Source organism: Microcebus murinus, chromosome 10, assembly GCF_040939455.1.
Source record: "Microcebus murinus isolate Inina chromosome 10, M.murinus_Inina_mat1.0, whole genome shotgun sequence".
Lineage (NCBI taxonomy): Eukaryota > Metazoa > Chordata > Mammalia > Primates > Cheirogaleidae > Microcebus > Microcebus murinus.
The window spans coordinates 84,660,062-84,684,575 of NC_134113.1; the positions used below are offsets into that span (position 1 = coordinate 84,660,062).

General features: G+C 35.5%; 1 protein-coding gene across 2 annotated transcripts in view; it reads right to left on the reverse strand.

The window, feature by feature from the left end:
* Positions 1 to 24,514, reverse strand: part of PIK3C2G (phosphatidylinositol-4-phosphate 3-kinase catalytic subunit type 2 gamma) — a 388,390-nt gene that overhangs the window by 246,161 nt on the left and 117,715 nt on the right. For both annotated transcript variants that reach the window (XM_076007629.1, XM_076007630.1), the window contains 4 exons: positions 24,003 to 24,125; positions 18,460 to 18,493; positions 14,934 to 15,129; positions 8,147 to 8,269 (listed from right to left, as the gene is read on the reverse strand). In XM_076007629.1, the coding sequence (XP_075863744.1) occupies positions 8,147 to 8,269; positions 14,934 to 15,129; positions 18,460 to 18,493; positions 24,003 to 24,125 (476 nt within the window). The remainder of the gene's footprint in view (positions 1 to 8,146; positions 8,270 to 14,933; positions 15,130 to 18,459; positions 18,494 to 24,002; positions 24,126 to 24,514) is intronic.

Genomic DNA, 24,514 nt, shown 5'->3' on the forward strand with positions numbered 1-24,514 from the left:
GCTTTTGACAGAAGGTTGAGATTGTGATCTGATGTTCCTATCTGTGAGGAGGGAGACAGCTACCTTTCCTTCTTTTCTGGTATCATCACAGCTATATAGAGATGATCAAGTTCTATCACAGGAGCCTCAAGAGAAGCATGGTATATAGCAAAGAACTGTTTATGAGACAAGGAGACCAAGGAAATATTTTTCAAGGGGCTAAGATAGGGGAATATGTTTACCAGAAAGGAGAACACTAGGGAGAAATGGGAAAAAAGGAGCAAAGGTTGGCAGACAGGGGCAAGGCTCATGGGAGCTGAATCATCATGAGTGAGAAGAGAGCAGAGGAAGGAGACTGGGATGGTGACTGCACAGCCTGTGTGGAATGATACCTGAGAGTGTGAGGTGTGAAGAGTATGAACATAGGTCTTGTGAACCCCATTTGAACTCTGACATCAAATTGTCTAAGTGGTAGGTTATTATTAGGGGACTGATGATGACTAAACCCTAATTGTCCCATTGGAAGGTGCTGACTGAGGTTCGCCCAGTTGATAGAGAATGTCTTCTCACACTGGAGTGATCTTTCTAGTCTGGAGACAAGGAAGCAGTTCTTACTCAGGGTTTCAAATCAAATATTAACAATCCATTTTTTTTTCCCCCAGTGGCTCCACAGCATCCAGCCTTGGGGACAACAGGAAGTTAATTCAGCCCAGTGATCGTAACTGAGCCAAGGAAGGACACATCCCTCTCCTCAACATGGTGTTCTCTGAGATGGGCAGGTCTACCAGGGTGCTCAAGAGCAGTCAACAGGATGAAAGAAAGAAGATCTACTTTAGAGGCAAAATGGATAACAGGTACTTGGCTGACAGAATGGTTGTGGAATAGGACAATGAAGAGTTAAAGATGAGTTCTAGTTTCTAGATTCTGATACAGCAGACACCTTTAACTAAGAGGAAACATAGAAGAAAATGAGGAGGCTGGGGGGAATAATGAGTGCAGTCTAGGGCATGATGTCGTTGAGTTAATAATAATTGTGACATGTCAATATATAATCTGTGTGTGGAGAGGATGAGTCCAAGTTTTGGATTTGGATATTTCTATGCTTAAAGATTGGCCCCATTGACTAAGATGTTCCCCTTGAGCAATGCATTGAACCTTTCTAAGTCTTATTTTTTCCTTATTCATAAAATGGAACTACTATTATATAACACAATATGGGGCAAATGGTAGGTTGCATATTAGCATTATATTCATTTATTTAAGCAGTAATGTAATAATTTATATTAGTCACTGCATTTAATATTTAGATTTATAAAAACACATATCAGGTAGATAGATGAAATATAATTCTAGCTAAACATAATGGGGGAAAATAAAGGAAAGACTAGAGTGTGAAAATTCTTATATTTTGAAAGATTAGCAAATTTTAGATTACTAAAATATTCAATTGTTACATGTTTAGGTATCTAAAACTAAAAGTTTTTTCTTTCATATTCTTTCATACTCATAATATTCATTCAAGATAATATAGATATATTTCTTAGCCTAAAAGAAGCTCTGAAACTCAACATAAAAGCTGATGATTCTGTGGAATGCACAGTAATTTCCTTAATGTTCCTTCTTTTACCTATAATTGAATTTTTATTCAGTGTTCATATTTCTATGCTAAGATGAAAACTGTAATTTCACTTTCTTTCTCACATAATCTAGAATGTTCTTTTTTCCATTTGGTCTGGCTTCTTCATGTATTACTTCACTTGTTAGTGAGCTTTTCATATTAAGAATGACAAAAAATAGATAAGTTACAGTGGATAGTTACTGGCAATCTCCATTCTGTCATTTTTATTAATAAAAATAAATTCTTCTAGGGTAAGAATAAGTGCTTTCTAAATAGTTATTTGTTCATTTTAAAAATAAATTTGGATTTTTAAAGCCAGGATTATCTCACATTTACTGAAAAATCTTTTATTTTTTAACTTCTGCATGGCTACTTAAAAATCAAAGGAATGAACTTTCATACTAAAAAAGGAAGAAAAATAAGAGGCAATTTAGTAAGTGGACTCAGAATGCTTCTTTTTATCCAAGGAAGAGGCACAGACCTCAAGTTTTAACCATATATTTTCCTTACTATACTATTCAAAATGAGTAATCACTAAAATTTTCTTAAAATTTGTTCTCCTATATGAGATAGTTTTTCTAAAACCAGAGTGAGTTTCTGACAATAAAAATGAGAAATTTCAAAAGCTACATTGTTTAGAACTCTCCTATTAATACTGATGTAAAGTTAAAACACTAGAATAAATACTAGACCATTGTAAGAACTTTGACTTTTGTCTGAATGAAACAAGGAGCCAGTTCAGAATTTTTAAACAGAAGAATGACATGTTTTAACTTACATTGTAAAAAGATTACTTTAGGGGTGGTGCAAGGACTATGAAGGTGCAAGAGAGGTAGGGAGACCATTCTAAGGCTATTGTAGTATTACAGGGGAGAGATGACGGTTGCTGAGACCAGTGGGGGTGATGAGAAGTAATATTCTGGATGTGTTTTGAAGATAGAGTCAGGAGGAATTCCCGGACATAGGATCTGAGAGAGGAAATCCAGGCTAAGGATCCTGACCTCAACAACTTGAACTAGAACTGATTATTCAGAACGGCTATCCAAGGGTGGAGGAGTGGTTTGGAATGTAAGATCAGGAATTTAGTTTTGGACATATTGAGTGTGTATGTATGAAGTTTGTGATTGATGCCTGGGGTGGTGATATAAATTCAGGAGCTGCTGACATATAAATGATATTTAAAGGTCCATGACTATATGAGAAAACTAAGGGAGTAAAGACATAGACAACAGAGAAGAGGGTTAAGGGCAAAGATAATGATCAGTTTGCGAGGAAAAAAAAGTGCAAGGATCAAGAGTGGCCAGTGAGGCAGGAGTGAGCCAAGTGGAAAGTACACGTCAAGATGGAGGTGAGCTCAACAGTGCCAAATGGTCCCAAAAGGTCATGTCAGAGGAGGATTGAGAAACAAGCGTTGGATTTAGCCATGCAAGTCACTGCTGACTCTGATAAGCAATTTCGGTGGCCCAGAGGAAATAAAAGCCTGATTGGATATGTTTTAGAGCAGAGGAAAAAAATTGAAGAAAATGAACATAGACAGTTCTTTGGATGGTTTTGCCACAAAGCAGAGAAAAGAAGTGGGATAGCTGTGGGCAGGGAAATAGAATAGAGGTTTTAATTTTTAAAAACAACTTACAGTGTGAGAGCTATTCATGAGTTGTAAATACTCTTCCTAAGTTTTATATGTTGTAAGAAATAGTATGTACGTCTCAGTAGAAACATTAGTGTAGGAGTCAGAGTGGGTATAAATGCTAATTCTGTCATTTACTGGCTGTGTGACCTGCAACAAGTTAATTAATGTCTATAAACATCAATTTTCGGATTTATAAAATGGGTCTGACAATACCTGTTTCATAAGTTTGTTGTGAAGCTTAGAGAAGATAATATAGTTTGAGGGTTTATTATGGTGATTGGAATATAATAGGTGGTAAAAGCTATGTCAAGCTTGATTAAACAACCAAATTTCTATCCTTAAGTTTGCAATCTAACAATGAAATGTACATTCACTTATAATGTAATGGGTAAATGTTGATAAAACATATAAAAATGCTATAAGTACCCAGCAAAATCATAAGTACATATTTTTAGTGGAAATGAAATAAAATTTAATTCTAAGTTAAAGCAACTAACTCTATTGAGAGAGTCAAAGAAACTTCACAGGAAAGATAATATTTGAGTAGTCTTAAAGGAAGGGAAAAAAATATCAATGTAGTTTTTCCAAAATACTAATAATTTTCAATTTATTCTGGGATTTTTTTCTTTGAAATTGACTTTAGAGTTAGATTTTTCTCTTGAATTGTCCATATGATGGCATGAATCTGCGAGTGTAAAATAAATCTGATTTTGTAAAAAACAACCAGGAATAATTTTTAATTGAGTCAGAATGCTTTTAGTTATTGAGCTGGTTAATAACCTTTTGAAGGAGTCACTTGCAATACAAAATTTGTTAATTTGCCCGATTACACTTACTGGACTCTTACTCTGTCTGGTGCCACTTTAGCTGCTGGGAACTGAATAAGAAAAATAAAAATAAAAATCTTTGCCTCATTTGCTAAGAGAAGACAGAAATATAAACAAACACATTTGGTGAGGTACCATAGAAAGAAGTTCAGAGTTCACACAGATCAACAACAAAAAAAGGTGGCCACTTTTATGTAATGACACAGGAAGAGTTCATAAAGGAGGTGGAAGATGTGTCTTGAAAGATAATTAGGTACTCCAAGGTGGGCAAGTAGAAGCACTGAGTTCCTGACACATGGAACACAGAGGCTCAATTTCTCAGTTCACAGTTAGGGTAAGTGGATTGGGTGCCAAGACTGGGTAGGTGCAAGGGCAGGAAGTGGAGTTAATTCTAGCATGGGCCAAACCACAGAAGGCCTTGTGCATTAGGATAAATGATTTGTACTTTATCTTATAAAAGTTGGAGAGCCACTGAAGAATTTTTACAAGCAAAACTAATTCTGTGCAAGGGAAGGGGACATTATAACTGAATGTCAGGCCCAGAGATGGGGAACCTTTTCAGATGGGGAACCTTTTCAGGTTGGAAGGCCGCATTAATTTAGCTGTAATCAAATAAGACTGCATTCAAGAAACTTTAGATATACTAAAAAAAATGTGCCTTATTTTATAAAAATCTAATTACCATGTACTTAATAATTTCAACAAATGAAAACTATTTGTTGATTTTAAAGTTAACTAACCTTTTAATGACTTTGTTGTATCTACATTTTGTTGGAAAGCATTTGAATATTTGGTTTCAGCATGGAGGTCTGCAGTTTCAGTTGATCCTCTAGATGGGTGTCAGTCATTTTTGACATTAAGGGCATTTTGCTTTGGGGTAGGTGGAGAATGTAGATTTGCTGCAAATAAGTGGTTTAAAAGCAAGAAAGCATTTTTCAGGCATGTTGCCGAAGGCGTGGGTATTCTGCATTTTTCCATATTTCAATTGGATCTTTGTTAGCATCAAACAATGACTTTAAAATGTCATCTACCGAGAGCTCAATCAATTCCATCTGTAGTTCTTAGGTGCCTTGGTGATATCAACTAAGTGAGGCCAAAATGCTAATTTGAGTGGGATGCGATGTTTCTCAAAGTCAGTGAACCTTTCATTGTAGTCTCTGATTAATAGGTTTATAACAGCTGTGTATTCTTCAAATAATTCGCATGTATCATACTGCTCATCAATGGCCTATGCTAACTGTAGAACATATTCATCTGAAATTTTGTTTTGAAGAAGTGTTTTGAAAAAGATAGCTTTTTTTCAAAATGTTCGGATTTTTGGCCACATATCATATATAGACTTAGTTTTACCTTGCAAAGAAATAGTCAAATCATTTTGATTTGACATGATATCACACAGAAATGCTGCATTCCTATAGAATTCCTATAGAAATCTTTTTTCAATAATTAACATTGCTGATTCTGTTCTTCATAAAATTTAACTATCTGTACTCACAGAGATAAAATTTTGGCTAACACTTGTCCCTGCGATAGCCAATGCACTTTAGAATGATATGACAAATCCACACTGAATATCTCATCATTAACTTTGGCATATTCTGAGACTGACCATGCTGTGTTGAGTTTACAGGAATATAGTTAACACTACTTATAACTTGTTGCAAAGTGTCACTTAAAATAGTACCTTTAGCACAGAGATTTTGCGGATGCAAGAGACAATGAAAAAAAATGAGAGCATCTGGATCTGTTAATACTTTTTAAATCTGTGCAATAAACTCTTCATGTTTTGCTGTTGTGGGAGGTGCACAGTCTGTACACACACAACACTCACTAAATTGACTGAAGTCAGTCCAACTTCACACCCTGTTTATCTTGAAAGTTGTTGAAGATATCTATTCTCCGTGTTTGGTTTGCCAGAGTGCCCAAAGTGAGTAATAACTCTTCATAGCAAAGAAAATCTTCTTTTATGACCTGAATGAAGTATAAAACCTGTGCCAAGTCAGTAGTGTCATTTGATTCATCCAAAGCAATTGAATAATATATATTTTGCTTTTGAATATTGCACAAAGTTGTTAAGTTGAAGACTCATTCATGCTGCCAATCAGTTATGGTTCTCCTTGAAAGAGGCAGTTGTTTGTACTTGGAAACGTTATCAGGGTCTAAGCATCCTCCAACTTCGACAATGCATTCTTTCACAATTTTTACACCACTGAATGTCTTCCTCTCCCCACCCACCCCAAGTACATATGCTACTTTGTAAGTTGCTACAGGAGCATTATTTCCAGGACTTATTGCTATTGAAAGAATTGTCTTTGCTTTTGCTTTTCATCTTTTAATTTCTGCAATACAACTTTTTGCACCTCTCCCTCTAATCTAAAATATTTGTAGTCCTTATGAGTGTTACCATGCTGATGAGCATTGAATTTCTTTAATGTTGAAATTGTAGTATCACAAAGCAAGCAGGTCATCTTATCTGTAGCAGAAACAAGATAATATTGCAATTCCCAATCCTCATTAAAAAATCCGTTTTCTTCCTTCAGTGTTCTCTCGGTCTTCTTTGACAAGACAGGCTATTAAGCAGACAGAATTAAAAAATACTGTCGAGCTACGCAACTATTCACAAATTCCACTTTAAACAGAAACACGGTGCATCCTTGTCAAAAGCTGATAACACACTGGTGTGCTCAATCCCCGTAAACTCTCGCTAACCAGTCTCATGCGATAGTGGCCCCAGTCAGGCGGGGGAAGTTAGAACTAAATCACCAGTGTAGCAGCCGTCAATTTGGCCGTTATGGCTTACCAATGTTCTAATTGTGCCAGTCAATCTGGGAGGATTTTTTTGAAACTGACTTTATTCTTTGATATCTTAAATAGGTTCATCTAAAACATAAAATAAAAATATAAAAGATGAACAAAAATATATTAACAAACATAAAAGGATTTGTTTTGTAAAATTTGGATTCAGTCAAAAGGCCACACTTACGGACCTAGAAGATCACATATGACCTTAATGCTGCAGGTTCCCCACCTCTGGTCAGGACGAAGGGGAGATAAAGATTGTCACAGTCTTAGAAGGAGGATTTGGTTTGGGATGGGAGAGACCATGAAGTATGTGAAAATTGAAGACCACATACTATGTCTCAGTACACAGTCTCCATTGGTTGTGGTGATGCTAAGAGTATGATAGATGGTGTTATTTAACATTATTTTCTGACTTTTAAAAATTTTGACACATATTTATCAAAGGGAAAGCACAACACTAGGAGTCAAATTACCTTCTAAGAAAGCCAGATCTTCTAAAAGATCTGAGGAAGAGCAGGATGGGGAATTTTATTCTACTCAAAGTGGGAAGAATATTGATCTCAGTGAAGCAGTAGAGACCCCAGAGAAATGACTGAGAGCAGCTAGTGATGTTGTGTCATAGGAGTAGTGAGGAAATAGAGTAGTAGTCATGAAAAATCCACGGGGGAGGCCTATGAGCTCCCTAAAATTCTGAGTAAAGAGACGGCTCAAGCTGGGAGGGGGAATGAAAAAGAGGAGGAGGGTGGGAATAGTATCAAGAAGGTAAAGTACCTTCTTTACAAAAGGAGGAAGTAGGAGCCAGTCACCCCAAAGTAAGTATTAGTTTACACAATACATAGATGTTTATTGCCCCCAAACTCAATTGTTTAAATAAATTTGTAATCGGCTTGTTTGAGAAAATTGAGAAAATAAAGATTACACATATTATTAGGTGATTTCTCTCTTTTTTGTTATATCTGGACTTTCCCCCATCCCCACCTCAAACAGAGCATATTCCTGATATCCACAGTGCATGAATGATTAATAAGTCATCTGCTTTTTCCAATTTCCCATTTTTCTCAGTTCAATAATGTGGATTGGACATTTGTCTAGGTTTTTAAATAGACCTTTAATCTGTTGAATTGAATAGTCAGTTATCTACTAGGCCTAGCATATTTATCGCACCACTGAATCAAATCAACTGGCAGCATATATTTATATTTTTAATCACATCCTTTGTTGAAAAAAAAAGGCATAAAAAGATGACCTTTATTAGATAAATTATCCAGACAGAATAAAGATTAAACTTACGTTTCATTCCAGTTGACCAAGAAAAAAAATGATTTTTTGACTGGGATATTTCTGTAGTTTCTCACTTGGCACAGCTTCTTTCCAGCATATGAAAGCCAACAGGAAAAAGAAAAGGCTTTATAGCTAAAAAGAAACAACATTGATTCATTATGCTTAGCACTTTAAAGAAATCAGCTTTCTGTATGGTTCAATTATTTTTACAGTCAAAAGTCAAATGATAAAATGATATTTGCTTACATAATACATGCTTTAAAACTTGTTTTAAGAATTTATGTTGAGTATGTCAACAAGGTTGTAGAATAGGAAGCCCCAAGATAACTCGTTTTCCACGGACACAGAAATTTAACAATATACTGACGAAGTCCTTTTGTGAGAAGTTGAGAAACCAGTTAAGAGGCTCCTGTATCTCAGGTGAATTTACAAGCAGCCATGTCAAAGCTAGTAGGAAAATTCATGACACTCGCTTGCCAGAGTGTCTACTGTTGGCACAACGTGGCGTGATTGGGAGAAGACTTTCTACTCCGGGCTTCCCCCTAGGGAGGAAAAGAGAAGACTGGGGCATACTTCTAACACCCAGACTTCTGGGGAGGGCTACCCAAGGAACTAGTTTCTGTCTTGCCTGGATTGAAATGCTGACAGGAAGTGGCACTAGGTTGAGGGCTACTCACAGCAAAGAGAATGGTCAGAACTAGCATGTAGTCACTCACTTGCCATTCCCTGTCCCCCACCTCAGCATAGAATGAGTGGTAAAAACTTCCACCTCTTGTCTTCTCCTTGGGGAGGGAAAGAGTTGGATCATGTGTCCAACATTCCAGCTGTGTGAGGAGCTGCCAGAGGAAATAGGTTTTGTCTTGACTGTCTTGGAGCATTGATAGGAGCTGGAATACTCTACATTCCTGAGGACTGCTAAGAATACAAAAGAGCTGAGTGGCTTGTTAGTGTTCCAGAGGGCTTGTGGTACATCAGACAGAGGCCTGTACAGCTTGTCAGTCTCTCCCTAAAGCAAGGCAGGGAAGAGTGGAGCATATATCCAACTTTTCAGCTTTTGAGAGGACTGCCTGAGGGACTGGTTTCTGCCTCACCAGCACTGATGGGACCCAGCATACTCTAGTTACAGAGGCACCACTGAAAACAAAAAGAGCTTGTTTCAAAGAACCTGCAGTACCAAAGGTGGACACCAGAGGGAGGAAGATACTATGAGCTCCAGAAAAAAGAAACCAGCAAAATATCTCCAATTGGGAATTTACAAGCACAACTAGACAGAAGATTCACCCATGTAAAACGTTTGAGAGGCCCCCAGAATCTCTAGGGCTGACTGTCAAAGTTCTTTCTCTGTATGAAGCCAGTTTTTAAAGTGTGGGAGACTTAGCTGTTTTTTCAAATGCATACATCCCAACATAAAGTAATAAGGCACACAAAGAAACAGGGAATCATGGCCCGACCAAAGGAACAAAATAAATCAATCCTAAAGAAATAAAACTATACGAATCACATAACAAAGAATTCCAGAAAAACATCATAAACATGCTTGATGAACTCCAGAAAATGTTACATGAACTAAATGAAAATATCAACAAAGACAGACAAAATATTATGAAAAAAAGAACTTAACAAAGTTTTAGAGCTAAAAAGTACAATAATTGAATTGAAAAATTCACTACACAGATTCAAAAGCAATATTGATCAAAGGAGAAAAAGTAAGCAATAAGCTTGAAGACAAGTAATTTGAAATTATCCAGTCAGAGAAGCAAAAAGTAAAAAGCAATGGAGAAAGACTAAGGGAGTTATGGGCACTATCAAGGCCAATATAGACCTTATGGGATTTTCAGAATAAGAACAAGAACAAATAAGAAAACTTATTTGAAAAAATAAAGGCCTAAAACTTCCCAAATCTTGGGAAGGAAATGGACATCCAGATTGAAGAAGCCAAATAGATACCAACTATGATGAACCTAAAGAAAATCCCACAGAAACATATTACAATCAAATTTTCAAAAGTCAAAGACAAAGAGAGAATTTTAAAAGCAGGTAGAGAAAGTGACTCATCATATTCAAGGTAATGACAATAAGATCATCAGTGGATTTTTCAGTAGAAACCTTGTAAGCCAGATGGGAGTGGGATGACATATTCAAAGTGCTGAAAGAGAGAAAAAATAATGCCAATTAAGAAAACTAAATTTGGTAAAATTATCCTTCAAAAATGAAAGGGAAATAAAGATACTCTGAGATAAACAAAAGCTGAGGGAATTCATCACCTCTAGACCAGCCTTACAAGAAATACTAATCAGAGTCCTTTCAGTTGAAATGAAAGAGTGCTACAGAGAAACACAAAAGCATCGGAAAATATAAAAGTCACTGACAAAGATAAATATATAGATGAATATCGAATACTATAATGGTGGTACATAAATCACTTTTAACTCTAGTATAGAATTTCAAAGACAAAAGTATAAGAAATAGCTATAACATATGTTAATGGATAAATGGATAAGTAATGGATAAATAATATGAAAAGATGTAATTTGTGACATCAATAACAAAATGAGGAGGGGGAGAAGTAGAAGTGCACCGTTTTTGTGTGTGATTGAAGTTGTTATCAGCTTAAAATAAATTGTTATAAATATAAGATGCTTTATGTAAGCCCCAAATTATTTACTGTAGAGTACAACATATATTAGTTGCATTAACCTTGTTAATTGTACTGGCTTATTCTTCTATCTAATTCTCAATTTGTCCCATTAATCTATTAATTCTCAAGAGAGGAATGATAATATTGCCACTTTGAGAGCTGCCCCACCAACCCCTCCTTGGATTTCTGTCAACTTTTTTTTTTGATACATCTTTCTGGTGAATTGACTATTTTAATACCATGCTGAGATTTTATATTTAATAATGCTTTTTTGATTCAGAATCTATTATGTTGGTCTGTATATCAATGTTTGGTTGGTATATGCACACTATTTATGTTGAGAGATATGGCACCTCCTTCTCACATATTCTTTAAGGTACTAATATGATGACCCAAGTTGATAAGTGAGACTTTAATGACACGAACGGAATACACAGACTGTATACATGTGCCTTTTGATGGCAAAGGTTATAGGACAAAGAGCCCCTAAATGCCATTCAAATCTTCCCCATAAAGAGGGCATCTAAATGACAAAGAATTTCAGCTTGCTCATGTGCAACAGTCTCTTATAATTAAAAATTCTGTCAAATCATGTTTGTATAAATATGCTTTATTACATAGTATTCATTACTGTACACATTATGAATTTTTGCACAAATATTTTTGCATTCCATTTATCAAACCATGGTATTGTGCTTTCTGAGTGATTTAAGGCAGTGGCCCTAACCTTTTTGGTACCAGGGAATGGTTTTATGGAAGACAGTTTTTCCACAGACCAGGCTGGGGGGATGGTTTCAGGCTGATTCAAGCGTACCACGTTTATTGTGTAGTCAAACCTCTCTGCTAATGATAATCTGTATTTGCAGCTGCTCCCCAGCGCTAGCATCACCCCCTCAGCTCCACCTCAGATCATCAGGCATTAGATTCTCATAAGGAGCACACATCCTAGATTCCTCGCATGCTGCACACACAGTGTACGGTAGGGTTCATGCTCCTATGAGAATCGAACGCTGCTGCTGACCTGACAGGAGGCAGAGCTTATATGGTGATGTGAGCAATAGGGAGCGGCTGTAAATACAGATGAAATTTTGCTTGCTCACCCCTCTGCCACCTCCTACTGTGTAGCCCGGTTTCTAACAAGTCACAGACTGGTACCAGTCTGTGGCCCAGGGATTGGGGACTGCAGATTTAAGGGCTTTAAAAAAATAAATATAATATATATTTATATACACATATATATAAATATATATAATACATATTTTAATATAACCATCTCATTTGATAAGATTCTGCTATACCCTTATCAATTATTACTACGAATAATTTTAACAGTAGTCCAGCCAACCACTCCACCACTGCCACTAATTGCTGTGGACTCACTGATGCTGGCCCCCCACATATCCTCAGGCCCTTAGCTTTGCACCTCTATTGTAATATCGTCTTTGCTCCCTTGGAATATCTGCTGGTCTACCCTCCTTTACTGTCATCACTTCTTCATAGCTTCCAGCTCAGCTCCTATATTCACCCTCAGTAATAGTCATGACATGGACTCCTGCTCTCCAGGCCCCATGGAACAATCTCACTGACCAAGTCCGACTCATTTCTCTCTTCAAGGGATTTTATTCAGTCACTTTCAACAAGTGAGCACCTATCGTCTACTAGGAAATGTTCTGGGTACTAGAGGTTAGAAAAATACAGTCCTACGCATAAATATGCATAGTAGTCACAAAGACATTGTAAAAGGTGATGTGGGAGAGAACTGATAATGCGCAATTACTAAAACAATAAGTACATGCAATTTAAACTCACTTTCAATCGGTAGAGAAAAGAATCTCTATTCATTATTATGAGAAATTAGGTTAAATACAAATGAGTTCTTAATTAGTGTAATGAATCATGGAAAGGATTTGTTTAATCACCTTATTCTAAGAAACATACATTCTCGTTTGTCCTTGATAGCTTGAGTGGGGTCTTCCCTGAAGGCAGGCATGGAGTAGATGGTAATTCAGTTTCAAACCCTCTGATTGGGTGTTAAAAAGCTTCACTAACTTTTTTTTTTTTTTGCAGTTCTGTATTTTAATTATGAGATCTATATTTTACAGAATATTTGAAACTTGTGTATATTTGCCTTACTATTAAATTAGTAACTATTAAATTGGATTAAACTAACAATTAAATTAATCACTGCCATTAAATTTGTTCCTTATGATGAAAAGCAAGATAGAAGGTTGTTGCCTTGTTGTTTTGCTGCCAGTTTATCAGTACTTATGCTTCTGGAGATACCTCTGGCCTAGTTTCTTCCTTGATGTTTCTCTTCAGGTGTGGTAGCCCACCTCCAAGGTGGCCCCAGTGACCCTGTCTCTTGTGGTGTTTAAATCCCTGTATCGTCTTTTCCCAGCATACACCAGTATAGCAGAAGGGATAGTGTATCACTTCCAAGATTAGGTTATGAAAGATTGCCTCTTCTGTCTAATGCTCCCTGGTTCATGAATTCTCTGTCACTCCTTGGATCACCTGCTCTGGGGAGTAGCCAACTTCCATGTCTTGAGGACATTTGTAGAAGACTCCGGGCAAGGAATTGAGTTCCCCTAGAGCTACACACCAGGAAGAATGAGGGCTGCCAAGAACCATGCAAGTGAGCTCAGAAGTGGGTTCTCTAGCCCCAGTGAGCTTGGAGATGACTGTGGCCTCAATCAATAGTATGACTGCAACTGACCAGAGAAACTCTCAGCCAGACCCATTCAGCTAAGCTGCTTCCCGGATTCCTAACCCTGAGAATGTGAGCTAATCAATGTTTGTTGTGCTAAACTACTAATAAGTTTTGGAGTAATTTGTTATATAGCCATAGATAACTTATGTACTACATCCCTAGGAAAATCTACAGTAAGGATCCAATTTGCCCCAAGGTAAGAAGTCTTACTGAAGCTTTTTCCCACAGAATTTGTAAGGCTGCCTGGTCCATGGATTTCTTAAGAGAGGAACAGGTGATTTTTTTTCCTGTTCCAGCCCTGGATTTATAGTTTGTTCCTCTAACGGTAGGGATAATTTTGTTTCCTGTATCAAAGCCCTCATTTATTTATTGATTACACAGATTTTTGCAGGAAAGCATTATTTTAAATCTATAATTATACACACATATGTAAATACTACCTCCATGTAACAATGCTAAAAATACTCTTGTTATTTTTTACTCTGTATACAGGTACTATGTAGAGAAAGATTTAATAAGGGAGTTTGAGAGCTAGATTATATATATACAAATATACACTTTATTTTAAACCCACATATGCATTTTATATACATTTATATACATATGTGTATATTTATATATTGTATATACATATGTTATATATCTCTTCATATACATATAGACACACATATATAAATTTATGCTCTTCACATATAGCTTTATCTGTATTTATCTGGCTATAGGAATTTTCTTTGTGAATTTGAGGAGTATATGTTGATGGGTAGGAAATTTGAGAAAATATCCATTAGGGTAGCAATTTATTATAACTGAGCCTTTTAAAGTTCTTCATAAAATTAAGAGAGAGAAAAAAAGCATAAAGTATCATTCAATGGATTCTAAAGAAATGTGTATATGTTCTTTATATACATAGGTAAAATTTTCTTTTTAATTGACTCTATAAATATTTATACAGTTTAATAATATGAGAAAAATATAGATCAAGATAAAAATTACTTATCTTTTATTGAAATTATTTCTCTTAGTTAATCCTTGAAATGCTAAATGCAATAGGTACAATAAGTCTATTACCAATTACTAGTCTCTTCGCAATTTGAATTAATTTAATCAGTATTCTCTTATAGATATAATCCATAAAGAATTTACATTCATTATATAATATTACCCTAATTAATTTAGTTAAGAAAATACTACAGGAAAATAGAAGAAGAATAACTTAGAAGAATAAAATAGAAGAATAAAAAAGAAGAAGAAAATAGAAGAAAAATAAATTATCCACTGGGAATCTAAACTTTTAAAAAGTGATTTTAAGAATAAAGATAAATCGATGTTGATTAATTCCCCAAATTTTATGAAATATTTGCTCCTGCCAATAAGAGCAAGTCAAATTGCACCCTAATTGGAAGCTATGTAAAAAATCACTCTTTTCTGAAAAACTCGCCACCACTCACCTGTACACCCAGGTCTCTGGAATGTTGTGTGCTGCGCGCACTGTGAAGCTCAGGTGGGAATGGAGCCCGGGATGTACGTAGGAAATGCATCCAGGTGCATTTACAGGCTGAAAATCGGCATAAAAGCTGCTACAATAGACATTGATTAGCTGGTAGATGGACGTGGATAATTCAGTTGTTACTTTCTCTATCAAGCCTAGAAGGGAACAGGTAGAAGTCAAGTCACCTGTGAAGGGCCATATTTAGCATAAGTAAGCCATCAATTACAACCTTAAAATTTCTTAGAATAAAATTTAAGTATCTGTGCGTCTGAATGCAGCTTGGTTTAGTCATTAGCAGATTAGATATCAATAAGCTTTGATAGCGTTAGCAGTAGAAATTTTGGAAGCATGGCCTTCTAATCACAAATTAGAACTTTTTTTGGTTATTAATTGCTCATTCTGATGAAATGTAATTCACAATATTTTTTGTTCTAGTTTGTGATTGTTTAGAATTAACTTTTAAACAAGGAACATGTTTTCTACATGGCATATAAGTACTTTGAATGAATTCCATCTAAGAAACAAATCATAATAAATTTTGTCATGTTATGATGTTTACCATTAACCGAACACTGATCATGTATACATTGTGCTGATATAAAAAGAGAACGATAGTGGCACATGGCTGAGATTTGAAACAAGCTTGAAATTAAAGATGTACGATGTTTACTGAATCTCCTCAAAATCAAAGCCTGTCCTGAGTTTTACCATTAGTTATTTAAAGCGACTGTATTGATTATTCCTAACAGTGACTTGTCATGAAAGAAGAAAAATTGCTAGATATAGAGGCTAGTAGTTTTCCCCTGGCATCAAAGGAAATGTTGAGAGAACAAGCACATCTTTGGAAATTACGCTCTTAAAATCTGCTGTAATATAGCCTACACGGTGACTCACACCTGTAACCCTAGCACTCTGGGAGGCCAAGGTGGTTCAATCCTTTGAACTCAGGAATTTGAGACTAGCAAGAGCCCATCTCTACTACAAATAGAAAGAAATTAGCTAGGCAACTAAACACATATAGAAAAAATTAGCCAAGCATGGTGGCTCATGCCTGTAGGCCCAGCTACTCGGAAGGCTGAGGCAGAAGGATTGCTTGAGCCCAGGAGTTTGAGGTTGCTGTGAGCTAGGCTGACGCCATGGGACTCCAGTCAGGGCAACAGAGTGAGACTGTCTCATAAAAACAAAAAAAATCTGCCGTGATACGATTCCATGTACTGAATCAAGTTTCTCAGCACAGTTGTTTATTCAAACACATGCACATCCTCATAAGTTGTTTCAGGAACATAAATTGCTTTTTAGTTTTATGTTGTTTTGAAAAGAAAATAGTACAAAGAGCTAGCTTTTCTCTTTGATAGTCTGCAGTATTCCAGAGCTTGGGCAGTCGAATGCCTCAGGATAGAGGGCAGCGTCAGCATGGAGCTCCTGCCAACATCCTGTCTGTCCCTCGGTAGCTCTGTCTATAATTAAACATTTTTGTTGTTGTTTAACGCATGCTATTATTCACTTAGTTATTCATAAATTTGTACAAGTTTTATAAGTTAGACACATTTTATTTACTTGTTCTATTTCTTAAGTTGTGCCCTTCGTTGAAACAGCCTTGGGGGACAACCAGAGGGAGAGAGCTCTAATTAAAATTCTCTGAGAAATCAGCAGGAGCAATTAATGAAGCAGCCGAAGAAAGCAGCTTAAAAATAGTCTTAGAAGAGGTTTCATCAAACTCTGGAGGCCAATCGACAGAGATTCTTCGGAACGACAGGAAGCAGAGAATTATAAATTTATAGAATTATAGAAACATCTTGTTTCTTGGTCCCCAATTTATACTGCTCATACTCTGAAACGGGAAGCACAGACTTTTCATCAATAATTCCCAATCTTGTGCAAATGTGCAAATGAATACACATCTAAAATAAATCATGAAGTTGGGCTAGAGATCTTATTAATTTAAACCTCAGCACATATTTTGGGGGAATCTTAATTATCTGGGTGTTTACTCAAACTCTATTCCTTATTTTTTTGTGTGTGCAGAAATACAGTTTTTGGTTATAATTTGCTTCTTTGAGGTTGTATAGAGAGGTATGCTTATGCATTATGTTTTACTTTCAGAATTCTGGACGAAGAGTACATTTTAAATACCATCATCAAAATGTATTAAGGACTGAAAGACAAAGGGCATGGTGGTAAAATATGGTGAAATAATGTTTATCACACCTGATTTTACTCTGGAAAAGACTTACAGTGCCAAGAAATAACAAGGCAATGGCATTGCATGCGCAATTAAAACTTATTGATTCAAATCTGTCATGATTTATCATTGAATGTGAGTCTCCAGGAAGATTCCTGTATAGTTTTTATGGGATCTCATGTTCCAAGCCCCAGAGGAATACGGGGGGAGAAGACCTCATTGCAACATTTCTGGTAGAAAAAAAGAAAGGGCCAGATGCATAGGGGCATAATTCCAGCTGTCCACTCCATGCACCACCACTTCGATTCTGTGTTAGTGATATTATTAGGGGGTATCCATCCTTTCCTTTCCCTATGGTGCTCTCCGGAGTTTTATGAATATCTGGGACAGAGGGTTTTGTACTAGCACAGGTTTTTGTTTCCATACCCTCTCCCACCTCATTTTCTTCTGTGATACGAGGTGGAGGAGTTCCTCAAATGTAATTGAATGTCTTCTTTTGAGTGGTGGGAATTAGAGTTGAGGGGATATCCCTCTGTACATAACTGTTTACTGAAACTATGAAGGGTATAGAGGGAAGAAGGGTGGGTTATCATTTGTTTTCCAATTGGAGTCCACTGAATACAAGGCTGTTGGTTGAATATCTGCAAGGCAGACAGTTTCCTTGAAGACACCCAGAGTGTTCCTATGCCAAATACCATCTACCATATGCAAACAAGAACAACCCTGACCACAGGCTACATATTAAATCCAATCATATCTTTTATACATGTTAGGAAACCTGAGGACCAAGGAGTTTAGTCTAGGGTCACAGAGTTAAAAAGTGGCAACCTGATCCTCCTATTTGTTACGTTAACTTGTTGTTCAAATATAGCTTGAATTTAAATTTGAAATGAGTGACTTCAAGTACAGACATCTGCTACTTTTCTGATTTTTCTTACATCAAAATATACTTATTCATAGGTAAATGGTAAAGTTTTGCAGTGTCTCGGAATGGTTATAAGAATATTTTCAGTTTTTTAACTTTTATAGATCTCCTGGTTTTTCTCAGTATTTAAAAAAATTCAAGCTAAAAGGTTAGAGAGTGTAGATTTTTCTTCCCTTGCAGAATAATCACTTCCACTGATAAAAGGGTTTTAGCAAAGCATTTTTTCTCTCAAAAAGCATTGTGGTTGTGTGTGTCTGTGTCTTCGTGTTACCACAGTATTCAGATGAAAAATTGAAAAAATTATTTTGGGTTCTATTAATATAACTTTTTTCTTTTATTTATTCATTTTTAAAATATTTGAGTATAAGAGTGTTTTACCTTTTGCTGAAGTCTCTGAATTTTGATAAAAATTCTGAAAAAGAAAGAGTACAGATATACTTATTATTCAGAAAACAAATTTACAAAATAATAAAATTGATAATATCCAAAATCTGAACATTATAAATTCTGTCAGGATTAAAAAAAAAAGACAAAATATGTCTTCGCATCATATATCAATTTTCTTATTAAACATAGGAAATCTAAATTGTGTGGTTAAAGAAAAGCCTTCTGAATATTATAACGAATAATGTAGGTTATTTGATTTTTATAAAAAGAAATTGCTAGAATAGGTTCAACCGTTCAGTATTATTAGAGTAGTTCTACAGATATTGTCTAAGCTCAATCTCCCTTCTATGACAGTGACTAATTTTTGGATATAAGTGCATTTCTAATTCTCTTTGTTTAGTGTGTCCAGCTCTTATTTATTTCAGTCATTCAGTAAACTTTGGGCAGCACCAAAAAGAGGTGGGAAAATCATACAGAGTCACTATATAGTTTCATTTCTTTCTTTTTTTTTTTTTTTTTTTTTGAGACAGAGTCTCGCTTTGTTGCCCAGGCTAGAGTGAGTGCCGTGGCGTCAGCCTAGCTCACAGCAACCTCAAACTCCTGGGCTCGAGTGATCCTTCTGCCTCAGCCTCCCGGGTAGCTGGGACTACAGGCATGCGCCACCATGCCCGGCTAATTTTTTATATATATATATCAGTTGGCCAATTAATTTCTTTCTATTTATAGTAGAGACGGGGTCTCGCTCTTGCTCAGGCTGGTTTTGAACTCCTGACCTTGAGCAATCCGCCCGCCTCGGCCTCCCGTGAGCCACAGCGCCCGGCCCATTTCTTTCTTTTTTAAAGGGATTTTAAAAGAAATAATAGTCAAACACTCAGAAAAATAAAATGCCTTGAGTCATACTCTAAAAAAAAGTACAATCTAAAATCTTATTTGTTTATTGTCATTGTCCTTTAAGTTCATGTCCATTAGTGTGGTGGCCTTACTTATTTTTATTTTTGTTGGAAGCCTAGAATTACTTTGGTAGCCTAGGATTTGCTGTTTATAACTTAATTATCATGAAAACTATGTAAGGTTATTCACAGAATTCCTAAAAATAAGTTTCCAGCCCAAAAGAAAATTCAAATTAAATTTTCTAATAATGTCCATTTTATTTCCATTTTACTGGAATCCTAGAGTTACTTTGGTGGCTTAGGATTTGCTAGTTATAACTTAATTCTCATGAATACTATGTAAAGTGTTTAATAGATTTCTGAAAAATAAGGTTTCAGTCCAAAAGAAAATTAAATTTTTTAATAAAATCTATTTTAAATCTAAATTTTTTAAAATTTAAAACTTTAAGACTTTTTTAAAAATAAAATTTGAAGGCTTACTTTTAAGGAAATACATTTAATCAAAAGCCAGATTTCTAACCAGGAAAATCTTATATTTTCCTGGTTAGAGCTGGAACCCATACTACTAAGTGAAGTATCCCAAGAATGGAAAAACAAGCACCAGATATATTCTCCAGCAAACTGGTATTAACTGAGTAGCACCTAAGTGGACACATAGGTGCTACAGTAATAGGGTATTGGGCAGGTGGGAGGGGGGAGGGGGGCGGGTATATACATACATAATGAGTGAGATGTGCACCATCTGGGGGATGGTCATGATGGAGACTCAGACTTTTGGGGGGAGGGGGGGAAATGGGCATTTATTGAAACCTTAAAATCTGTACCCCCATAATATGCCAAAATAAAAAAAAAAAAAGCCAGATTTCTCAAACAAATAGGTTAGGGAATATTGTTTTCCTGAATCAAAGAACTTACTACAGTGTTCCTTTAGAGAAAGAACATTTCTATCATGTTTAAAATGTGATTAAATTTACATACAACTTTTTAGTTAAAAGCATGATTCACATGAACCTTCTCCGAAGCATTTCTACAAGGTAAAATGTTTCACCGAGTATAGTTTCAACTATTAATACCAGTCTTAACGATACGTAAGATCTTTACCCCATCCATGTGGGTGAGACTATTAAAGATGTTAGCCTGACTTGACTAGAATTCATTTTATTCAGAGATACAGACTTGTATTACAAAATCACCATGACATCCTCCTACGCCACAATGTGAAAGACCATATATTTTACTTTGTGGTTCTTCTATTGTGTGAGCATTTAATGGAAATATATTATGTGAACTTCTGGAATATAATTTAAAGGATGAAAAGCTGTTTCCAGTGCTGGATGGGAGCATGAAATAGAGTACAACTGTGTTTGTGATATAATTCTTCATCTTGCCAAAACTTACATTTAATAAATGCCTAATTACTTCCCTGTGTGGCAGGAAATAGACTCTTGCACATTGACTGAAAGTGCAGCCAAGGAAAAGAAAAGCTTCTCAAATGTCAGAGTCTTTTGGCAGAAGACCTGTATTTCTCAGTATTTCTTCAATCTTAAGTTTGTGGTGGGTGGATAGACTGAATTGCTTTGGCATTGTGAACTGTAGCTGGCTACTGCACAAATTCTGGAAAATGTACTTATTGTGTGTGCCAACATTCTTATATAGGTGGGCTCACAAGATAGAATGGAAAAAGAGACGGAAAAAAAGTATGAAGGCTACTGAAGTAGAATAAATAAACTTTTAAAAGTCTATTCAAATAAATAGAATCCATTTTTGGGGGGGGGAATATTGAATACTTTGAACACTGATATATATTAAATAAAACTCATAATTGTCAACTCTCTTTTAAATTTCTATACATAAAAATCATTTTAGTCTTATCAAAGTACAAGATGAATAAATAGATGAGTTAAAAAGCTGCAAAGAAAAATCATACAAAACGTAACTCATAAGGAAAGTGAAATGTGAATGTGAGCTTTTATTGAGCATAATAATTCCTCATAGCTTTCCTAGGAAATAACCAATTTCTCCATGAAGAGTTCTTTTGGCTTCAGATATATTGAATGATAGATATTTCTGAGAACATTGTCATTTTGTTCTTTTTGGAAGTTTCAGAATATGAATGTTTTGAAGATAAAGCTTTTTGTATCTAGGAGTACTTTAACATCATTTAAAGAGCTTCACCCTAAAATTATATTTTCCTCATTCTTTGATCAGTTGTTTGTTTCTACCAGTTCACCAAGAGATAGACATAAAAGTTGAAAAACAGCCAAATAGTCTTAACAGATAGGAAGACACGTGTGAATATCTGCACCTCTGGTCTCCTGCTCTGGCAATGGTTCATACTTGTCAGGATGTTAGGTAGGGATGAGAGGTGGCAGGGCAGATGATAGGGAAATGTGGCCAAGAGCTGAGGGTTGGGACCAATAAAAACCAAGAAAACCAACCACAACAGCAAGAACTTGAGTTTAGGGACTTTTCCTGACTGGGAGCATGTGCAGAAGGTAAGAGCTTATGACCAAAGGTAACCTTATCCCTTATTAACATAGTAAAACTCATACCCCCTAGTGCCATGACAGTTCCAGACCCAGCCACACAAAGACAGAAGATGGAAGGGTATATGATTCTGAAAATCTCCACCCACTTCCCTGAAAAGACATGAATATTCCACCCTCAGCTTGACATGTTACTAGGGGTTAGCAAAAAGGACAGACGTAACCCTGGGATGACACTGTTCCTTATTAGAGCAGTCAGCTCTCTACTGACTTTGAGAGTGTACTGTACTTTCCATACTCTGTCTTTAAACTCAGGGTCATCTCCACTCATGGGGACAAACCTGTTCCTCTGTCTGGAACTTACTTTTCATTACCCTAAGCTCAGGATATTTTATTGTCAGCTCTCAGTTCTTGTAATGTCTCCAAAGTGTGATAATCTAAGAGAAATAATTACTTGTTGAAAGCTAATTCTCACTATATTATTACCCTGACCTAACTTTACCTATTATAAAGCTATTTTAGTGCTATATAATTTCCAAGTTTTTAAGTTCATCAAAAATTTCTTTCAAAAAATACTGGTGGTATGTTTTTTAAGACTGTGGTATATGTATTTTGTACTCCAACACAGATTAGAAAAATGTGATCAAATCAAATGTTATCATCACATCAGATTGCTTACTTTGGTATTATGCGTGAAGACCATAGATCATATTTATACACAAAATCAGCTTTGGAGACTACATAATTATTCCATTTTCTTCTATAATTGGAAAGTAAAAGAGTAGGTGTTTTTAAATTTAGGTATTTCCTAAATTAAGGAAAACTTAGGAAAATAAACACGAATCTCCCTTAGACATTGAATTTCGGGATTTATTGATTATATTATTTAAACTTTGATTTCTTTAATGCTTTGTGTTTTTAGTTTTTAATCAATGTTTATTTTTTAAATATTTTGAAGTTGTGCCTCCATGACTCCTCAGAATCATCGCTCTCGCTGTTCCTATAAAGAATATATTTAAATTTCTATATTTACTTTTACTGCCTAATCACACAAAAGTCTGAATTGAAATAAGGCACAGAAAGCCCAACATTAAGAAATGATTGAATTTTCATAGCCACTCATCTATTTAAAGCAATAAGCAATAAAAACAATGATTTATATATAATACTATTATTGTCTACATTTTTAAATCAATCTTTTGGAAATTTCAAGGCTGGCATATTCAAAGGTAGTATAATCTCCATTGTTCTCTTCTATGTAGATAAGGAATGCACGTGCTCACTCTCTCTTATGAAGTTTCACATCTATTGAAATATTAAGTCTGTATTTTACCGCTTATTAATTCTCTATACACAAGCACTCTAAGCATCAGATTTTAATAATAAAATGAACATTAAAATACCAACTGTGCAACATTGCTGTGAGGATAAATTGAAATAAAATAAATTGAAATAAATTAAACAAGGTAACGCATATGTAAAACTATTTTATATATTGAAATGCCCTAGCAAATATTAGTTATTATTCTTATATCTTTCTGCTTTATCATCTGCTATAGTAATAAGATAAATGGATTTATTGTGACCAAATATCCTAATATTTTTCTTGGGCATAATCATATTTTAATTCTACTTCTGATTCCCTAAGCCAGGAACTCGTTACAGGATGTGGGATCTAGAGAAATTCACTCAGAAATCATAAAAGCAGTGTACATTGCAAATTCAGTGAAAGATACCACAAAAATGATCTTTTATATATGTGCTTCTCCACCTACACATGAAACTTATACCTATGTACACTGGTGCACATGAATGCCATTAACAGCCTATACAAACACTTGTATGTGAATATTATACAAGTACATTCATCTAGTTAGGATTGATTTCAGTTTCACTTGGAAGTTACACACTAGTTACAAATTTCAAAGGTGTAAGAAATTTCCTTTTAATTTAATTAAATTCATTTGGCATAATAGAATCAGACTGCCATTCCCCCATATAAGTGAAATATACTCTGGGTGCACGCACACACTTGCACACACATGCACAAACACACGTACACACAGAAAATAATGGTTAGTCCAAAGTCTTTCACTCCTTAAGTAATTATTGAACTCAGGTTTAAATTTATGACTGTGTAATAGATGAATATATTTACCTCTGCTTTTCTCTGAAGAATTAGACTTAGTTCATTTGCTGCATCTGTAATTTGTTTGGTTTCCACACACCCTAGAACACTGCATATTTTTTTAACATCTTCAATAATATTATCCACGTTTTCCTGGAAATGACAAGATTGACATCTTACCATTTATTGAAATGGAGAGGACACTAATTTACCCTCAAATTTCTTCATTATTCTTATTCACCATGAAAAGGATAGGGAATCAAATGTGATTGTTGGCTTTCATATAAAAAGAACGTTCTCAAGACTCTGGTTATCCTGTGCCTGGGGCCACAATTTTCATCGAGTCAAAGCTGAAAGGTAGAACTTACTTAGCTCCACCTTAACATTACCTGAAATAAAATGAGAAAGTGGTAGAGAGAGGGGTAGGGTAAGAAAGAGAGAGAGAGAAGGAGAAGGAGGAGAAGAGGAGGCAGAAGAAGAGAGGAGGGAGGGAAAGAAGAAAGAAGAGAGAGAGAGAGAGAGAGAGGGAAAACTCAAACTTA